The 21,915-nt window shown below is 39.8% G+C and overlaps 1 protein-coding gene across 12 annotated transcripts in view; it reads left to right on the forward strand.

The window, feature by feature from the left end:
- MCF2L (MCF.2 cell line derived transforming sequence like) overlaps positions 1–21,915 on the forward strand; it is a 162,318-nt gene that overhangs the window by 16,155 nt on the left and 124,248 nt on the right. The window contains exons 1-2 of one of the 12 annotated variants that reach the window (XM_071807493.1): positions 18,223–18,497; positions 18,594–18,675. The exons of 10 other annotated variants lie outside the window; for them this stretch is intronic. In XM_071807493.1, coding sequence (XP_071663594.1) covers positions 18,597–18,675 — 79 coding nt within the window. In that variant the 5' untranslated portion in view covers positions 18,223–18,497; positions 18,594–18,596. Of the gene's footprint in view, positions 1–18,222; positions 18,676–21,915 lie in introns of those variants that run through there. One more of the 12 variants, XM_071807514.1, reaches the window with a different exon arrangement.

The following is a 21,915-nucleotide window of genomic DNA, read 5'->3' on the forward strand; positions in this document are numbered from 1 at the left end:
ATATAAAAATAACTTCTTGTTCAGCTAGCAGCATTCAGTTCAATAAGTTAGAACGTGAAAGCTCCATTAGTGTAAAAAGGCATTTCTAGCTATAAATGAGCTGTGGAGAGATATTCCAGTAATGTCAGCAATACAATTCAGTGTATGTGTGCATATTTGTGTGTTTGTATATGTATCTTTAATTTGGTGCCACACTTGATGAATTTTCAGTTCAACTGCTGTTTGCTTTTCCTGCGTGTGTGGGTATTTCATACAGTAACAGGAAGAATGAAGCTTAAGAAAATAAAGACATTTTCAGTAAATAGTGCTGCCTGAAATTACTCTTAGCTTTTGTTAACTACTAGTCACCTTTTGTTTGTTTGTTTGGGGGTTTTTGTTTTTTTTTGTTTTGGGTTTTCTTGTGTGTTTTTGGTTTTGTGTTGGTTTTTCTCCTTCAAAATTCCCTGAACCCAGTTGAGAAATATCTTAGGGGGATGGTCCAACTACCATGTGCTGCAGTGACTTATACTGATTCATGACAACTTTTAACGGTGTGTTAGGTGTATTGGAAACACCATTTCTGCATCGTTGCACTTCTACTTTATCCCTGTTTTCTGTTTGTAATAAGCAGCCCAGCCACAGCATTTGTTATTTTTCCTTTTCCATTCTCCCATTTCCTGGAGAGTCTTTTGCTTTTCTGAATTAGTTTGGCTGGGGTTCCTTGTTAGCTGTGAGATCATGTTAACCTGGGAGGTGTAACTGGGGCTGTGCCAGCCTGGCCGCCTTCGTTTTGCTGCCCTTTGGTTGTGTGCTTGGGGAGCTCCTTGCCAAGGAAGAGGTAAACACCAATAATCTGTACAAAGAAGCAAGAACTTTATCAGATTGAGCTGGGGGAAGCTGTACCTGCTTTGTTCTGTGTGGTGTTCAAAACACACTCATGGTAAGATGTGATGCACGCAAACTGAAATTTGGAGTTTCCTCGAATAGTGGCATTTTTACATTGTGTAGAGGGGTATGAAATTATTCTCTAGCAATATTAAGCTAGTAAAAGGTAATACAACTTTCTTAGGTTTATATATTTAATATTACAGTCATAGATGTCCTATTGTTTATAATCTACTTGAAATATATGGCTGTTAAATCAGAAGAGGAAGCAATAACAGTTCATTATGAAAATTAATAACTCTTGTGATACATCTGGATGCAATGAACCTTTCTCTTTTGATTTAAATCATGCTTCACCTTTCAGACATTCTCCGTGCAAGATGAAACATTAGATACATGCTGACACTAGAGTAGGAAAGCTTTGTCAATTCTGTTTAGTCTCTGACATGAGTACCTTTGTGCTTTTGGTGCCTCAGGTGGCTCCAAAGAAATTGGAAAAGTGCCTAAGCAGCAAGTGTAATTGAAATTCAGCAGGGGTTACATGTCTAACCTATTCAAGCGTTCTGTAAATCCCATTTCTCTGCATCTGTAGGCAGTGAATATCTTTGTAACTCTGCATGATTATAATATCTCAACAGGAAAACAAAACAAAACAAACTCTGTTACAGAAACTGCCTTATTCTTCCGACAAGGTAATGCGTGACCTTAGACATCTCATGCTTTTGATGTGCCTCCCGTGTAATGAAGAGCAGACGCTTGGCGAGTTTAGAGTTCTTCCTTGCTCATGTCCTCTGCTTCTGTAATGGGACTGCTTGCTGGCTTTGAAGATGGAGAGGTTGTGAATGTAAACATTAGGTCTAGCATAGGTGCAGTAGAAACTATCTGAGCTACAAGGTTGCACATGCTGCCTTAATAATCACTTCAGTGTCACCTACACATCTGTAGGGTAAAGAGTAGTGGGTTATGTTAACTCACTGGCTTCCAGCTGGACCTTTTGTCATGGAAATGAATTGTTCTGCCTCTCTTCTAGCTAATACCCTGATTAGCTGTTGGGTTCAGTTGTTGCCTCTGGCACTGAGGAATCACTCAAGCTGTTTCATGCAAATGCATGGATTTGCTGAGGTTAATCAATGCACCCTCTTTGGGTGTTCAGAACGTCAAACCATCACCACACAGGAGGAGAGAGCTTTGATAACAGAAATATTGGGAAATAATTAAATAAGTAATTTAAGGTTGGTTTTTTAAAGTCTATTTTTGCATTTTGCTATAGCTTCAACATGTGAGGTGCATAGAAATCTGCCACTGAAAATAGACAGCTGTCTGCGAACTCCTTTTGTTCACAGGCACAAACTGTAGACTAGATGCATACTGATGTGGCTGAGTTTCTTTACTGTTGAAAGTTGTGCTGTTTTAGAGTTGACTAGAATTGGTTAAATGGCCAGCTGTCAAAGGAAAACCTTTTCCTCTAGCTAAAGGTATTGTGTTTGTTTTAATAGCTAGAGGCTAAAGAGAGTTCATTTAATTTGGACATGCAATTTAAATTACTTAGTGAGCAGTTCTATTTTCTTAGCTTGTCAGATCTGCTTCAGCCTATTTGTTGATCATAAGGTACATTAGAAAAAACGCAATTCTTTAAAATTATTTCTTGCACATAATTAGATTATTACCTGGAGTCTAAAAATACCATCTAAACCAATTATTGAATAGATTAATACTTTTTCCATTGACTATTACTAAATATTTTATGTAGAGAGGAGGAGGGAAATGAATTTGATATTGCATCTGGAGTCTGTCAATTAAGCTTACTGCTGTCAAATTTGTGTGACCTGTTTTGCAAAGGCTTACCTGGGGAAATATACTTTTGCTAATTATTAAGTGTGTGAAGGGAGGGAGGGAGGGAAGGAAGGAAGGTTCTGTGGTACCCCTGTGCCATGTGTGACTTCCATTCAAGAATCATCTTGGGGCAAAACAACTACACTGAAAATGGTGGATTGACTTGATTTTTTCATTTTAGGAAAAGCAGCAGCACCAAGGTGCCTGGAATTAACTGCTGCCAAAGAGACCTGTCCAAAAGGTGAAGTTTCCAGAGTAACGGTATCAATGCCACTTCTGCTGAGGTTTCTGAGAAGTGGTGAGCAGGTCCCTGAAAAACCAGGCAGCCTTGTCAGCAGCTTCTCTTTCCAGTAAGGTGTGTGGATACACGCAAGGTGTTGTGTATTTGCAGAGAAGGTGCTGGAGACCTTCATAATGCTCCCAGGACTTGCCAAAAAATCCAGTTGGAACAAGGCTGGTGGGTCTAAAGCAGAATCAGTTCTCTTAATGCTGCCTGAAGTCCTCTTCGCTAGTGCTGTGTGTGGTGAAGAGAGGGTTTTTCCCAGAAGGCATCCTGGAAGTTTCTTTTTCCACATAGCAAGGCTTGCAATCAGAGGAGTGAGGAAAAAAAATGCTGCAAAAAGGCCCCATTACACGTTAAGGAAGCTGTCTTTACTTCCTCCTCCCGCCTCCCTATTATTGCTTATTTTGAGAAACACTTCTTATTATAGAAAATATACTATATATCTGAGAACTGTATTACATATAGAAATTTGCCATTCCATCTGCATGCTGTAGTATACTTCTGTATCATTCCAGCTCTGGGCAACAGTACAGTGTGTTTTATTGCACACCCGGCATATTTTGTTCTACAGAAATCTACTCTTTTCACTTTTGAAAAACACATTTATGTAGGAAGGCTATAAATGAGATTCTAGAAGATACCACATTGCCATATGTGTGTGCAGCCAGGACTGATCCCAAAGGGAGCATCTGGGTTGTTTTCACATTTTACCAACTGGTGGGGTTCCAGCAGGGCTGCTGGGCTTGCTTTTGTTCACTGTGCTACAGTGAAGAGGCTCACTAGCAGCGTGAGGGAGAGAGCAGTGCTGATGTTCGAGGGACATTGGTAGCATTTAGGTATTTTAAGTCCAAGAGGGTGTCCCTCATTCTCTTTGTAAGTCCTTCAGTAGTTTCGCTGGTGAAGACTGGGCTATCTGGGGCTGACAGGTCCCCTTGACTTCACTCAGACCTGCTGCCTTCTTGAGAAGGCTGTCTACAGTTTGATGTGTGCTGTTTTCTTAAGCTGCTACATGTGCCCAGTGTACACCTTGCTGAGCTTCTCGAAAGGTAGGAGGGTCAGCTTCCTGCAGGCTGGATACAGAGACTTTGGGGTTCCCAACATAGCAAAGTGAGTGGAGCACTCGATGAGAAAAAGAGGGTGCACTTCGGTTTCCTCCTCAGCCTAGAGGGCTGGGTGGAGGCCCAGCTGACTGTCTGGGTGAAGACACTGTCTTGAAGGAGCCAAGATTCGTGAGACCAGGGTGTTGGTAGTAAATGGAAACCTGGTTACCTGCTGACTGAATGAGGCCCTAACTTGTAAAATGGGAGTCAAGTTTTGTGCTGTTTGCATTCATCCATCTAATAAAAAATCTCTTTAAAGGTGATGCATAATCAGTGCTTGTAGTAAGGATCCTGTTCTCATCTGACTGCGTTTTAAAAGAAGGAATTCTGTAGATGTCAAAAGCCAGGCAAGGGCTGTGACTGTGAACTCCAATCATGATACGTGCCTTTTAGCAGGCAGATGAAATGCCAGTCTTTGCAGAAAGAGGGATGGACATCAGCTACTCCTCTGTTGTTCTCTTTGATTTGCTTAGATGGAACCTGCCAGAGACTTGGATTATCCTGTGTCCTTCTCACAAGGCCTCAATTCTTCCTGTGCTCTACTTGAGGAATTTAGACCCCAGCAGATTCCGTTATGGAAGGCAAATGCTGGGTGTCATTAGGCCAGAGTTATTTGGGATTCTTGTTCTTAGCATTTAGTAGGTTCACGTGAGATCATCTTGTTCTCCATGGAGTTTTGCAGAACTTTTGCTTGGTCTGATCTGGCTGCCTATTAGTCACTGCTGTTTGGTTGTGTGTTTTTGAGGGAAAACAGATTTAAAGAGCAAAAAAGGTGCATAATAAGCCTCTTCATTGCATGAACTTGAAGATTGAGTGTTTTTACTGGCAGAATTTCCGTCAACTGGTTCTGTTGGCCTAGTGTATCTAATATTCCTAGAAGATGTAATATAAATACATTGTCTCCAAATGGCAACCAGAAGTCACTGCTATTCTTTTATCCATCTTTTTGTTGTATTTATTTTCCTTTTGGAGAGGTCAGTAGAGAGCAAATGCCTATTTTAAAATGTTGTTCTTTTCAGTTCTGGTTTTGCAGTGACTGGGATGCAGAAGTATCCAGAGAGGAGTGCTGTACTCATTTTCTGCTACTGTGCCTGGCCCTTTAATCTCTTGTAAGAAATTGAATCTTTCTCTTCCGTGTCCAGTAGATGTTGCTGTTGAATCAGTAACACTGAAAGAGGACAAGGGGAAAAAAGCTTTCAGAACCCAGAAGGTATAGTAAGTATTCCCGTATCTTATCCAGAGAGAGAAGAGGTCTAACTTACAAAAAAAACCACCAACCAACCAACCAACCAAAGTAGTGTCCATGGTGTTATGGTGTTTTGTTTTATATACATCAGCTTGGGAATCTACAGCCTGAATGAGAAGGAAACATTTTGTTTGGAACTTTGAGTTATAGGTTTAATGTCCTGTGAAAGAACCGTAAGGAATGTAGATTTTCTACCCTGCATCTCCATTGTGGCCTTAGTAAATATTTAGATTTTGTACTCTTATCCTAAGAAGCATAAATCATGTTGGTTGTGATGATACTTCTATAGCACAATACAATTTTGCAAAGCTGTACCATATGGTAAGAATAGGCATTCCCATAGCTCTCTAAGTCAGCATTGCCCCTTGGAAGCTGGGACCTTGCCAAGTTGTTGGAGCATCTTTTGGGATGAAAGCTCTGGATAGAGGGTGGGTTTGGCACACTCTTGTTGAAGGAGACAAAGCAAGAGAGGCAGGTCACTTTGGGAGGGGAGACTGAAAAAGAATAAAGAGGAAGACATTTAAAGGTGACATGCATCCTTTAGCAACACCTGCTCAGTAAGATTATGTATAGGGAAGGGGCTTTTTTTTTTTAAATGCAGTCTGGTCTTCTAACAGAGTCTGAGGAATAGTTTGCTATTGGTCAGAAAAAATGAATGAATAAGATACTGAGTAAATGAGTAATCTGCTGAATTTCCCTGTTATATGGGAAAACATCTGCACCTATTGGTTTCCTTGGAAACAAATTCACTGCAAAAGCTAAATGAACTGCACTGAGCCTGTGTATTTATCTGTGTTTGAGAAGAGTTGAACATGCACACTTGGACCTTTTTACTATGTGTGTTTCTCAAATGCTGTGCTGTTTATGCTGTTCTCGCATAAAACACCTGATCAAAGGAGATGTGACATGCTTTGGATTTTGGACAGAACAACAAGAAAGGTTGGTCTTTCTTTTTAAGTCTAAACATGGATTGTGTGTTTATATTTAATTACAGACAGCATCTAGTTTTCTGAATACTTATTTTTAAAGTCTTGCCTTTTAAAGTTCAATGCTATTGTTTGCATATTATTGCAGTCTTAGCTGTTTCTTGGAGTTGGAGATCAGAGAGCTGCTGAAAGGAATTGCTGGTACATTTGCCTCGTAATAGCATTTTGGCATGAGATTTGGTTTATTCGTAATTTATTTAATTAATTCAGTATGGGGTACATGTATGTGTTCTCACAGATTAGTATTTTTGTTCTGGCTGTGAGAAGAGGATGATTTCATATATTGTGTTAGAAGATTTAAGTGATGCTTATGATTAGATTCAACTGTTCAAGCCAAAACCAAATCTGTGCAACAGTGTGGTTGTGTGAGGATATCAGGAAGAATTAATTGAAAACATACTTGTGTTATTGTACTTTAAGAAAGAGAAGCTCTGTTAAGCAAGTATTGCATAAGAATTAGATTGTTTTTCAGCAGGTATGTTTAATGTATCTTCATGTGTGTACCTGGGTCACAAGTAAGTGAGGTAGAGGTCACATTTGTGACTTGTCTTCTTGTTAGTAGAATGGTTTGCCATATATACTGGACGTGGTACTGAGAAGACTATGCTGTATACAAAAACACTTTTAACACAGGTTGACAAAACATTAGCTGTAGCTTGTCAAATATTATAGAGACATCTTGCAGTGATTCCGTGGTGGGATTACTTACTGAAATAGGCTTCAAAATATTTCATAAACTCCTTTTCCTGTCTAAAAGGGGACAGCTGTTCACATGAAATTATATGTAAGTTTAGTCACTAAGCCCTTTGCATTTGAGATTTTATTCATGAATATTAAACAATCTTTGGATCTGAGACCTTACTGTGTTTTCCCTACAAATAATGTTGCCTGTCATTGCTGAGGTATATGTTTTTAAAGAGTTCTTTCCCTAGAAAGGACTTGAAGTTTTCATGGACTTTCTTTTGTTAGTATTTGCTTTGGGTGCTCCAGATTAGTAATATTACATTAGAATGGTCCAGGTGCTCTGTGTATACAAACAGCTTAGTCTGGGAGTTGGGGAGAGCAGGCAGATGCTGTCTTTTTCCATGAGAAATCAGTCTCTAGTTTTAAACACTCTTTTACAAATGTCAGGGGGAGAAGAAGGAAAGAAACAGGAGCGAAGGAATTATTTGTTTGTCAGCTGTTATTCATGGTCTATCTTCTGAATCCTGTCCTACCCTTCCTTATTGCCTCTACACATTTAAAGACCTAGAAAACTAATACAGAAGTATTCGTTCTATCGTAAAGCAAATAGTGCAGGGCCTTGAACAGCATGTTGCCTAGTCCCATGAAAGCAATATAATTGAAGTTAAACCATCTAATAACATAACTATTTCCACTTTTTGAGGACTTTTTGACTGCAACCCATTACTACACCACTGCTAATTATTCTACAAGACATCCCATTTGCAGATGCATGTGACAGTGAAGAGAAATCTGGTCTTTGGAAAGATGAAGTAGGATAACAGTTTTTACAGGTAGCATGTTATGGAAAGCTTTCGGATAGGTAGAGAATATCTGACTCGTGTATTTAATAATATCTCAAACATTATTTGCTAAGTTGTTTGTTTTTATGGATTTCTTTGGTTTTATCCAGTGGAGCTTTCCAGACAAAGTTACTTAGTGATTTTTTGCTTTTGTGGCAGATGATCCTAGCAATGGCAGACCAAACCGTATGAATAACTACAGATGCAAAGGTGACTATTTCCTTAATGTCTGTTTGTTTCTTTAGAGGGCTGGTCAAGATCCTGAAGGAAGTAAACGGCTCTTAGGAAGATGCTAATGCAGATCAGTCTTGTGACCAAAGAGAGTTTTCCTTTCACATATGTTGCTGTAGTCTAGCTAAAGTTTCAAGTCAGGCATTCCAGTGCATGTTAACTGGTATCCTCAAGCCTCCTCTATATGCTACCCTTTGGAATCACAGATTTTAAATTATATTTCATAATTCTAAGCTCCCTGCTCTCTCTGCTGCTCATCTGTGCTCTGCTGATACATGGACAGTATTTGTCTTTGAAAATGCGCTTCCTCTTGGGTACACAGGTGAGAATGGTGAAGAGGATCAAAATGTTCTCCTTCAGAGATGCAGGCATTGCCGTGGAACACACAGGAGCATGATGGGAGAGTGGTCCATTATACATCTGCTGTCTTAGAAAGGGGAATATGGTAGCATAATTATTTATTTCCTTGATGCCCTTTCCAGGCCTAACACCAACAATAATCATGCAGAAGCATTGTATGGTACAACAAATGTATCACCACATACAATGAAATAGTGTGAGATGCTGTGGGGTTTTTTTGCGTGACACATTAATATTTTTTTCCTTTACGTTCTTGGAAATTTTTGTGTACTTCTGAATTTTCTTATTAAGTAATATTTTTTTGAATGTTATCATCTGAACGTTAACATCTGACTGGAGCTGAACCAAAACCAGCATTGTAGATATGCTCTTTGAATCAGCACATCCAAGTTGTGCAACTGTGTTTCAGTGGTCCTTCCGCTACTGAGCTGCTGACGGAACTCTGTGCTACAGATCAGTCTTGATGTAGTAGCTGCATCTGGTCGGTAAATGCAAATGGGTGGCAGAAGTGCAGGACAGGACAGCTGAGAATCTCAGTATTGAAGATATTTGAAGATATTGAAGATATTTGGTGTATCATTTGATGCATCCTGGAGGTTATTAGTAACCAGTAACTATGCAGCTGACCTGACAGCATTGGATGGGGTTAGAAACAAACATGTCTTGTGAGCTGGAGTGAAAAATGGTGTGCAGTGCTCAGGGGATGAGTATCTCCATGAGCCTGTCCCTCTGTGTTAATCTTTGTGGATTTATAGAGCCAGCTCTTCGTTGCGCTTGTGATTGACTCAATTCAGAAGATGCTTTTTAAAGTACCCAGACATTATAAAGCTTAAAAATTATTTGAAATTGAAGCTCATGCAACTTATGTGTAATAGATGATTTGTCAAAAAGCACTTTTTACTGCATTTTAAAGGCAAAAAAAGTGAAAATAAACAGTATTGCGTTAAGCTTGTCACTGACGAAAGAATCCTTGTTATGGATTAGAAATTGCTGCAAGAGTGAAGGAGGGAAAACAAGAAAAAGCAACAGCAGTACATAATCAAAATAACAAAGAAATCTATACATGCATGCTTACATTTTTATTTCAAAAGCAGTAACTAGTCAGGACTGTGGTCCTTCAAGAAAACTAAACAATACTTTCAGAAACCTAATAAAGCAAAAAAACAATATTTCTGTTTCAAGAAGGCATGAAACAGTGGTTTGGATATGGCTTACACTGTAAAGAAGCCTAAATGACATCTTCCTTTCTGACAGCTTTACCATAATGAAGGCAGATGAACTATAAACTGAAGAACATTTGTTTTCCCTCATCTAGTGAGGTGTTGTGCAGACCAGCTCCTAGGAAAGATCAATTGAATTTGGCTGGTTTGGGAAGTAGCGTATTCTGTGCAGAATATTAAATGGAAAAAATAGTGAACATTTTCAGATCTCATAACTTCATATTCTAATTTAAAAAACCTCAAGTTATTGTGAACTGGACATAGTGCTTTTGCTTGTCAAGAAATGAAAAAGTTATAATTATCTGCAAAAGCCTTTTTTTTTTTTTTTTTTTCCCCTCTTCTCCAGAGGCATTTTTTTCACTACCTGGAATCTGCAAAATTTAATGAAACCTGACCTGACCTTTCTGTCCTGTATTAAGCATCCATCAACACAAATACCCAGACTAAGAAAATAATGACGTTTTATTTACTGAGGCTTGTATGTGATAAAATAGATGGGCGAATTGGCCTGTTAATGAAACCTCCACAGAGAAGTTTTCAAGCTCTGTTGTGAAAGACAAAGACACTACTGCACACACCTCACCCATGGTGAGGGCGAGCGCTCCGCAGCAAGACAGATCTTGTTTGGGGTTTGGCCTCTTTGGTTGCAGGCTAAATACCCTTGTGGTTGTTGGAAATTATTTTTCCTGTTCCTGGGTACTTTTTGAGATTTCTTAAATTTTCCTATTTTGTATCAAGACAGAGCCAAGTCCTTGACCAGCACTTGGGGTACAGTCCAGGAGAGAGGCCCCAGCACCCAGGGCAGCACAGTGAGTAGCCCTGGGGGGGGCATGTCTGCCAGAGATGGGCAGCTCACCCAGACCAATCACAAATGTCATTTTTCCATGTCCTCAGCACATTCCCTGAGTATTGCTCTATTTCCTCTTCTAAAAAGGGAAAAGCTTTCTGTCACCCTAAAGCTCCAGTAAATGCTACATTTTGAAAGATGTAAAACTGGAAAAGGGCAGTCAAACTTTAAGATAAGTCCTGCTAAAAAAAAGTTTCAAATTAAAGTGGACATCTTTCTACTCTGTCCTTTATCTGTGATAAAAGTTGTCAGCCTGCTCCTCAGGGGTAAGCACTTCAGTTTTATTTTGTGCAATCAAATTGAATGGTCCTGGGAAAACCCTACTTTTTTTATTCTGAATACTTTTTAGATTGCTGATTGTATGTGAAATTAACAATTGTAAGTGACAGTTATAATAAATATCACATTCCCTCACATAGTAATTTCCTGATAATGTTTTAAATCAGCCCTGACATTTGAACAGTAGACCTGCTAAACTTTTATGTGTATGGCCAGTTCTTTTTGAATAGTGATTTTTACAAAGTGGGACATGTAATAAAATTTGAACTTTTCTTAATACTCCAAATCTGAACACAAATGCACACGCGCACACACACACACACGGACTGATTTGAAGTCTAATACTATGTAGAAGACCTCAATTGTTTGAGCTTTAAAAAACATTGGACTGACTTTTTTTAGGGAGTGAGAAATTAAAGATTCTTCATTTCCTTTGACCCTGCATTTCCTTTGAAAAGAAAACCACCCTGACAAGACAAAACAGAATATTTGTTTTCTGGATCAATTTCATTTCTGCATTTAAATACCAAATACTAACTTTGTCAGGGAATATGACTATGAAACCTCTGCAAACTTTACCACCTATTTCATTATCATGGTATCTTTACATATCTATTTGTCTAAAATAAAAGCTCCTTGATTTCTGTTCTTTAATATGTTCAAAGTATTGTGGTTTCACGGGGTTTTTTAGGAGCTGGACTACAGTTTCCCTTGTGTAGCCTTTCTTTTAATTATACATACCTGTGGGAGCATTTCAAGGCAAATAACAGTGATACTTAATTTCTTTCTGTATTATTTATGTTTGCAGCAAGTTGTTTCACCACTCACCCACATGCTTCCCATCTTTAGAGTTGCTGGCTTCCTACAAAAAGCACTTCCTTTATCTATAAAGACATCTCAGTAAATTTAGAAAGGTAGAGTCTTTCTTGGAATTACACTGACAAAAAGGCAACATCCATTCATTGCCAAGCCTGCTTTTAGAGGAGTCCAGCTGCTGGCACATCTGGGTAGTTTAGCTCCTCAGACCAGAGAGGGAGAAAGGGCCAGAGCAGCCCTCAGCTGAGCAGGGGCAATTGGAGTTATTTCACTAAATAAACTCTTTCAAGGCTGTTGGCTCTGCAGTGATTACTTAATCCCATGTGGCAAAAGAGGAGAATCAAGAAGAAAATTGGATGAAGCAGTTACTGGGAAAATTAGCTCTCTTTAAAAACGCAGATCAGCAGAGGAGATTCAAATGACATTTCATTCATTTGCTTCATACAAGCAAGGGAGGCTGGAGAAAAAGAAGACCCCGCCTGTTATGCTAGGAAGTATTGAAACCCTTGATCTAGTCAATGGGTTTAAGTTCATTCAGACTGAAGAGCCTCACTAGAAAACTTTATGGAAGTATGAGGAATGCTGCTCTAGTGTGAAACTGAGGTACCAGGTATGGAAGAAATTAATTACGGAAGAATTAGTGGCTAAGCTAAACTTTAAGAATTAATCTTGATTTTTTTGTTTGTTTTGTGTGTGTTTGTTTGTTTAAGGAGAGGCTAAATTGCAATTGATAAGGGGGAAAGAGATGTTTAGGGAAGAAGACTGAAAACTGGGAACTGGACTGTAGCAGGATCGAGCTGAACTGGGGAAGGGGCCAACAAATAGAGATTGGTATATTGCATTTCATCCATCCTGTAAAGCTTCTCAGCCATGGGCCTGAGCAATAACGAAAAGGAAGGGAAGCAACTGTGGGGTGAGGATGAAGCTTTTCCCCTACTGCTGAGTACTTGGTCTGGGTACCACCTTGGCCGGGTCCCTGCATGTAGCTAAGATGAGGGAGCGTGGAGAGCAGCTGCCAGACTTTTCTTTCTGTATGTCACTTACTTTCTCAAGGAAAAATATTATGGAGGGTGATCTGACACTGACGACTCGATAGGGATTTGGTAAATTAATAGAGGAGTAAAATAAGGCATAATTTTCGTGGAATTCTGCTGTTAAATGCTTCTGCACATCTGAAGGCTTCTTTAGTTTGTGTTCCTATATGAACCTTGCCTATATGCAGGCTTTGTAAAGTGCTTGAGTATCAAGTTTTTAAGATGAAAAAACTACTTTTACTTTTTTTTTCCTTCCTGCATGTATTTGCAAAGTAATGACTTATACAATGCAAAGTTCTCTGTATTGCTGGAGATGGTGAATCTAGGAACAATTTTCTCCTTGTGGAAGACTGAGGTGTTGCCAAAAACTGAATACTGCCATCTCTGCTTATGAATCCCAGTTTCAAATCCCAGATGCTTTACATAATAAAGCCTAACTGGGCTGATTACCAAGAGGACTCAGTCATTCAGAAAAATAAAAGGGAAAAATCCCTTTGCTTCATGAAGGAAGAACTGGTGCCAGGAGGAGGTTGAAATGTTAAAAATGCATTTTCTGTTTGGATCTTTCATATCAACAGTCCTGTCTCCCTTTTCTTTCCTTTTTTATTTAGGGCTGGGGATCAGTATTGCTCTTGTGCAGTGGGTAGATGTGGAAGTTTTTTGTGAGACCTGTGAGAACCTAGATTATGAAAACCACATTAAGTGGGTCTCTTCACACTCTGCAGGAGCCCAGCTTAGGTAAGTCTTTCTGGCTACATCTGAAGTCTCTTAGGACAGCAGTGGTGACATGGATGCCTGTAGCTTCATTGCTTACGCAGTCTATAGAGTATTGTGGTGTGTGATGTTGGGGCTGTCCAAAAAAGAGCGTGGCTGACTTGCCTGCCTGGTGTTGCCCATGTGGTGTTGCTGGAGAGCAGTATGGGATGTTTGGCAGATGATTCAGCTGTATAGGTATAACCATCCATATGCTCTGCCCATTCCCTTACAGCAAATGATGTAGTAGAGCACATGCAAAGCAGCAGGGAAACTTGTGTTTGAATTTATTATGCTTCTACTTCATATTCTATAAATAGTATTTTTTCATTGTAGCTGCTCTCAGGCTCTTAGAGAAACTAAGCTCCTGTGGGTGGAAATGGAAGCCCTCTTGTGGTTTAATAATTGATTAAAAAACAAGAAACAGTGTTGCTTTAGGTGGTCAGTTTTCTGTGGGTGGAGGGGAGTTACAGGTGGAGTAAAGCAGGGATTTTTACAGGGGCTTCAGATATTCAACATAATCCCAAAGGAGCTGGAAGTGGAAAGGAAGTGTGGAAAGACTAAATTTGCAAATATGTTAAATTATTCAAAATAATCAAATTCAATGCTGAATGCAAACAGTTGGAGGATAAACTGGTGGCACAAAGTAACTGAGCAGTAGAGTAGGTGAAATTAATTGTTTGTACAGAGTGATCCATAGGAGAAAAGACAACATTATTCCCTAAATTAGTTGTACCCTCGCTAAGAAACCTCAACCAATCTTGGGTATTTCCCTGAAAACAGCAGCAGCAGCTCAGTTGGCACTCAGTGTTGGTCAAAAAGGCAAAGAGGACATTATAAACCACTGAGAGGGAAACGGAGAACAACAAAATCCTTATGTCAGTGTGTAATCTCTGCTGTGCCTACTTCTTCAGTAGCATGTCCAGTTTTGTTCGCTTTGTTAAAGTAGAATTAGGGTACGAGGAGGCACAGCAAAGGCGGTCAGAGGTATGGGGTTGCTTTTGTACAAGTAGGAACTAATTAGTGTAGGAAATCTTCTGTCTGGAAAAAAGGCAGTTGGAGGGGACATAATATCACCTTCAGTGGAGGTCTGTATAGTCATGAATGGCTTGAGGAAGTGAATAGAGTGTGTTTATTTCCTCTTTCTTTTTTGTTTGTTTTTTTCTTTTCCTCCACTGCTTTACAAAAGGCAAACTGGGGCACCCAGAAAAAATTCAGGAAAGTAGTTTAAAGAAAAGCACTTTTTCACATGGCACATCATTAATTTTTTTTAACTCATTGATGAATTATATTGCGGAGATCAAAGTAAAGCGAGCAGAGAAATCTTTAGGTGTATTGTTGCAAGTATCTTTTGCTCAGGCAAAATGCTTTATATGATTATATGTTAATGATTTAAGGTTATTGCTTTGGCTTCTCACAAGAGGATAGTTGCATATTACTATGGAACATTTTCAAAATAGCTACAGTTTCTTGAAAAACTAGGTAATGCTTTTTTGGCTGGAGCTGTTTGAAAATAAGAGGGATGTAATGTTGTTGTGTTTGAACAGGCTTGGCTGGAGACCACAGCCAAAACCAGAGTGAAGTAGAGTACTGAAGGAAAAAAACAATGGTGGTGTGGCTTTCAAATCCAATGGAAGTTTAGAAGAAAATCAATGCAAACCTGCAGACATCAGGTCAAATATTACATCCATGTAGCCTTGGAGGTTGATTAAATTCTGCAATACATTTACTTCTTGCAGTTTCACTGAAAGAAATGGGAGTACAGGCCATTTGACAAAAATGTTTTCTCTGCATTTTAAACACCTGAGGCAGAACTGAAAGGATGTGTGTTCATCATATTTCTTTGTAAAAGCATTTTTACACGGTGCTATACTTAAGTATGAATCTCTGCTGTAGCATGGGCTTGCCTGGGACTACTGAAGACTTTTTGCTAGAGGTGATACATTAGCAGAAGTTAAAAATCAGAATTCTAGAAGCAGCTTGAATTTTTCAGTAAAAATAATCGCACTTTACCTGAAAAATTAAGACATTTCCTATTATGTTTACGGACTCTCAGTGCTAGAACTGGACATCAATCGTTTTATTCTCCAATTTTAATTTAGCTTGAGATGTGTGAGGATGATAAGAAATATTTAACTGCCTAATATGATTTTCATGATGACCTGCAAAGGTGTGGGGCATCAAGTACAAACTTCAAAGGAGCAAAAATGGCAGTAGCTCATCCGTGAGCTATACAGACACTTTTATTTCCAGAACTGTTTTGATTCCCCAGATAGCTCATGGTAAGATATGGGCTTGAGTTTTGTTGCAAGAAGGCTCAGTTGGCTTCTCTTGTGAAGAGTAGATTTTAATTAAAGTCCTGTTTCTTTATACTGACTCAAAGTTATTCATGAAACCATGGATGATGTAGTTAGATTCTAGATTCAAACCATCAGAGACCTTAATCTCACATTCTGTGGTTAAGTATATTGAAAACACTGTATCTCTGTTACCTTCAGTAGAAAAACTACATCTAAACTTGTTACTGTATCGCTCCAGACAAGGCTGCCTCATTTCTATGAATGAATATGATTAAAAATTTACATTATTCAAACAAACAAACAAAAAATGAAACACCAAACCAAACGAACAAACACTTTTAGGTAAACTAATTTTCAGTCCAACTAACTGACATCTTTCACTTTGACACTCTGACATGTCTTGCATGTTTTGAATTTATTTGAAGGTGCGGAGTGTTTGAAAGTGTAGAAAGAATATGTAAAGTGATGATGGTTGTATAACTGAGCTTTAACTAGCATATTAAGAGTTCCACATTTATTTTGCACAAGTGTAAATAGATGTTATGTGTATGTGATCCTGAAGGTTGACTGGCTGATCTGATAAAATTCATCAGTACTTTCATATCTTGCTTTTCATTTGATATTTATTTCACTGCGAAAATGCCATGGAAAGATGAACCTTGTCATATATGAGAGGCTTAAGCAGTTTGCTGATGCCCCAAGGAAAATATGAAATCGCTACTGAATTGAGGCAGGACACTCAAGGAAAGTTGGGATTGAACTTGCATTTTCTATTTCAGTAGATGCTTATGAATGAATATGTCTCCTGCACTTCTTGCTCCACTGGGAAATAGTGTAATCTTACAAGTGAACTGTGCTGTTGTGCATACACTAAAATCTCTTGGGCCTTCAACTTGCTGCAGTCAACAAGGCCATTGACTTCCCGACATCTGGATTTTCTCCCTGGGCTGTCTGTGGACATGGGATTCTGTCCCCAGCCTTTGTTTCGAAGCAAGGCTCAGCCATCCCTGAAGACATTCCAGGCCAGGCTCGATGGGGTTCTGAGCAACCTGATCTAGTTACAGATGTCCCTGATCATTGCAGGGGGAGGTTGGACCAGATGGCTTTTGAAGGTCACTTCCAACCAAAACTGTTCCATAATTCTATGATTCTATCCATATGAACCTGTGGACTTGCACACCTTTTCTAGTTGGTTCACTCCTGGTTCACCACCTGAATATCCAGAGCCTGACCTGCAATCTTGAATATACAAAATACTTTTTTTGCATATGAAGTTCCTATAGATGCTGTATTTTTATGGCAATACTTTGTTATGCAAAAGCTTGACTAGAGACTTAATTTTTCATTTCCATTAATATAGAAATTGAAATAAATATGACTCTAGTCATATATAATAGATAGAGCTGCTGTAGGTCTATCACACTTGGAGTGGAAATGACGTGGGATTTCTACAAATGAATACTGAAATATGATCTCAGTTTTATTGACAGAGGAAGCTCAGATAGATTAATGGGTCCTCTTAAATAACTTCTTCTATTTCATGGCCTCCCTAGTGTTATTGTTTAGAACTATGAACAGGTCATCATAGGTATCCATATATTTTCCTAGGAAGAACTGCTGCTTTTTGCCTGCTGTGTGTAATCTGTAGAAAAGTACCGTCATCCTAAATAATACGGCACAGTCCTTTTAAGCATACAGGAAAACATACCTTTTTCTTTTAGCCATAGGTAACCATATCTTTAACGGCTAAAATGTAAGAGGACATAACTAAAAAGAATAAGGTGATTAAAAGACTGAGAGAATTTAGCTGACCATCAGCAAAAACATGCCAATAATGAGATTTAGTAGGTATTGAGCTAGTCTTGAAAAAGTGTTAAAAGCTACATAGTTTGACACTTGTAAAACAGGCTGTGTAAAAGCACTGAAAATCAATTACAAGGAGCAGCTGTTCAGAGAGGTATTTCAGTTTTGTAGAGATTTTCTATATCCTTAAAAGTTTTCCAGTGGTGCTGTACCCTTTATAGCGAATGGAAGTTGACTGGCTATCAGCCTTGCTTTTCTTAGTTACCTTCTACAGCAGTTCTCTTGCCTGTACCCCGTCCACCTTGGGGGGTCTGTAGGTCCCGACTTTAAAACCCGTGTGCCTAAGGGAAAGGGAAATACAGAGACTGCTGTGGCACTACATTTAAGCAGTCAAGCTCTTCCAAGCAGTCCGGAACGTGGCTGTGGTTGTCGCAGTGTTTAAAGGAAATTTGAAGTCCTCACCCTTCAAAAATGACCATTTCAAACCGCATGTGAAGGCACCTTTGCGGGGCTGGTGAGAGCACAGCAGCTTTAGTGTTCTCGGAGGGAAGGCGTTATCCTCCACGGCTGCCCACCCTGCAACAAACTGGCGAGAAAGTAGAAGGGAGCCCGGGAGCCAGGCTTCAGGGCAACCTGAGGGCGATGGGGCTTCCTGCGAGCCCCAAATCCTCGCCCAGCGCTCCCCGATCGCTCCCCGCGCTGTCGGTTCAGCGCAGCCCTTCCCGGCGCTCGCTGCAGGCTGGGAAGAGACCGGCGGTACGTGGGCTAATCAACGCTTCGCATTAAATTCTGCCATTCGAGGACTCCACTGCGGGCAAACCCAGACGCAGAGGAGGGGAGAGAAGTTTGAAGCCGTCCTGCTGTCATTAACATTCACAGCTCTGGCTTCCAGCAGCGCCCGCCTCAGCCAGGCGCTGCCAGGAGGGAACGTGCGCTCCTGCCTCCCTTTGTGCCGAGGCAGGGGGGGGGAATTGAAATGCAGGGCTGCCAAGCACTGCTGTAGCTCTCTGCTTTGGGTTGGTTTCTTTTTTCTTTTTTTTCCGACCCCCCCCCTCCCTGCATTCTTGGAGCAGGGGGAGCATGTTTGCTGTGGATTCTTTTTGTTTTATCAGAGAATGAGGTGCTGGCTGAAAACTGAAGAAATGGCCCTAGAAGAACTGATGCAAAGATTAAATGCGGTTTCCCAGTGTGCTGGTAGGAGGAGCTGCTGGTCTTAAATAATGTGTTGTGTGGATGCTATTAGTGATTTTGTAGGGTTTGCAGAAAATCCTGGTAATCTGACTAGCATTCTTTATGCATGCTCACGTTAGTAGGAAAGAAAACGTTAAGAGCTTTTGTCACCAGGTTAAACTTTTGTTTATATTAACGTTAATTAACATTTTTAGTGCTTAGATATTAATGAGGCAAGCTTTAGAAGGTCCTCTTGAATAGTTTTGGGTAGCTGCTAGCCCAGTCAAATACTCTAAATGGGTCTTGGATTCCTTTTTTAGCTCAGACTCAGCTGTAGCTAAGAAGTGGGGGGAATTACAGATTTGTGTAGGGGAACGGGTCTAATAGGAAGCAGTGAAAAGCCTGGATAACTCTAAAGCACTGCAGTCGGTATTTTGGGTGGGTCTAAATTGCACTTTCATGAGAATGAAGAGTTGAATGCATTAATCGTGGGAAATGTAGGTTTACATCTGTATGGATTAAAAATTGCAACAGTTCTACTAAAATGCTTTTAGCATTGTAGAAAGATTCTTAAGATTTCTGAGAGATTTTCTTGTTTTCTTGAAAAGGTGAATGTTAATGTGTTCAAAACTGGAACTAACAGCAGTATACAATAAGGTGATCTGTAATTAGATCTAAGAGTGTTTTCCTGTCTGTTGCTTATGCGGAGATGTAAAGATATTTCAGAATTAAAAGTTACCTGGAAAACGATGTGGTATTTGCATCCTTTGAAACTGTTTCTTTTGCCCTTTATTCTTAGTCTGTTGACAGATGTCAGAAGTCTTCCATCTTCTTGTCATCTGAGGCAAACCAGTGGTTTGCCGGTACAGAATATTTAAGGTATTATTCATTGCAGTATCAAAATCTGGAATTTTTCTTCCCATTTCCCTGGTCCTCTGCTTCCTAAGGGTGACTTTTTTAGCTTTTTCAATTTCTGTGTGTTAAAAGGAGATAATTAGCAAGATGGCTGATGCTGTAGTCCAATGAACAGATAGATTAAAAGACAAATGTGGAATGAACAGATTAGCTGCATCAGTTTTCATGCATAGGGGAAGTACGTATTTTACCTTTTTATTAATATATTGGGGAGGGAAGCAAGACTTAGTATGATGAGAACAACCATTAAATTACAAGTAAAGGTCACCATACAGGCTATTTGATCTTTGTTTTTCCTATGTACTTTTCCCCTGATAATCATCCTCCCATTTTCAAAACATGTCTTTATTAAATGTTTGAGTATTTATTGTACTGCTTATTTTGATTTTTCTGAATATTTAAATAAGAAGAAAGCCAACCTAATATTTGCTAGGGCACACTGTGTTTTGCAGTTTAAGAACTCATACATTATGTTTTCCACTCTCTTAAAATCGTTGCTGTAGTTTTTATGAGGCAAGATAAGGCATGGTAGAATTGGCTGGGAATATGGGAGCCGTTTCTTCTTAATTTGCAGTCAAAGAAGCCTCCAGCCTGGCAGCAGGCTCACTGGTTTGCCTGTGTCATAGCCCATCTCCCAGCTGTGTAGATGCAGCTACCCTGTGACCTTCATGTAGCCAGCAGGCTCTGACTGTGTGCTGATATTTAGCTTGTTAAACTTGCATATTTTTCAAGAAAAGCAGCTGTTACTTCACTGCCAATTTCATGTTCATGGGGTTTTGCTGGTTCCTCTCCTCCCCCTTCTCTTTCTGCCTGGCTGTAATCCCTGTGTGGGTATTCCCGGGCCAAAGGCACCTCTTTTCTACAGCTAGTGGTTATATTTGTAGGTAACTGTTTCAGTTTTACTTTTTCCTTCCCCGCCCCCCTTTCTTTTTCAGTTTTTTCTTTTCAGGTTCCCTGGACTGTTGCTGACCCATACTCTTGTCCCTGAGTCAAATTATGTACTGTCTGGCTTCACAGCTGTCTTTCTGTTGACTCTGAAACCTTTTTTGTAAGCAGAGATTTCCTGAACAGCCTGAGATCATGTGCAGGATTTTTCCAAGCCCATTTTTCAATAGCTCCATGCTCAGGAGTAATTGAAATGCAAAGGTTCCCCTGGCTGCCATCCACCTTCAGGCATCAAGGGATTTTCTCCTTTGTAGGACTCGAGGAAGAAGATTATTCCTCTTCCTTTGCTTGTTTTTCTGAGTGGGCAGGCTGAGATTCATCCCAGGTAGTTTTAGGTATGTAAATCAGAAGAGGAATTCCCCTAAAATCCATGTGCACTGAAAAGATAGATGTGGGCACATTCAGAGGGAGAGTACTTCATCTTTCCCTTGACTGGTGCCAGGGGAAGCCTGGCATAGCTCAGCTCCTAACCTAACATTTCCCCATGGCCTAAACCTAGATATGGTAAATCTGTGTTTCTCTGTAATGATTTGCTGTTCTACCACAACAGCCTTTCTGCCTCCGGCTGCTCTCCCACTACCAAGTCCCCTGGGTCAGTCTGATGCTGGCACCACAGCCTTTTTGGGCTACTCGCCCCTCACAGCCACACCAGCACTTTCCTCAGCTGTCCTTCTGCTCCCACTGCTCTGTCAAAACTCAGATTTGACTCCCAGCCCCCGTGGTATTAATAAATTACTGACCTCCTAGTCCTTACTCTCTCATTAATGTGATCCTCTCACAGGATCCACTGAGTGCATTCCTCTGCTATATTTTATGAGTCTGGACAGCTTTCTCTGGCAAAGCTTTGATTATTTCTCATCTTGCTCATCTTTGCTTTGTCCTCCAATGCCTTGCAGATACATTATCTTCTGCTTCTGGACATATTTAGCTCCTTAAGATCATGAAGACCATGCCCTTTAGTTTAACACTATCATCCTCTTCATATTCCTTCTCTGATTCCTGCTCCACAGTTCAAAATAACCTTGTACCCTGCCTTCTTCCAATAAGTAGAAAGGTTGCTTCCATGGCATCTTCCTTTGTTTTTTCCCCACATTTGCTCCTCAGTCCTCCTGGTCACTTCCCTTCGATCAAATGGTCTCCTGGACTTGGACGACCGGACTATTGCTTTCCCTGTTTTCATATCAATCCTTAAAACAAGGCAGAAGTGATTAAAAAAATAATAATAATTAAAAAAAAAAAAAACAAAAACCACACCCTCTCTGTTTCTATATAAGTTGTTTTTTCTTTTAATTAGAATTCTAATTCCCCAAACTGTGGAATGATTATTGATATTAAAAAAAATATAATCTTGGCTTTGCCCATGTTTATTTTTTTGATAGATAATTGCATCATTTGTGTTCATTT

Source organism: Patagioenas fasciata, chromosome 1 (genome assembly GCF_037038585.1).
Source record: "Patagioenas fasciata isolate bPatFas1 chromosome 1, bPatFas1.hap1, whole genome shotgun sequence".
In the NCBI taxonomy this organism is placed as follows: Eukaryota; Metazoa; Chordata; class Aves; order Columbiformes; family Columbidae; genus Patagioenas; species Patagioenas fasciata.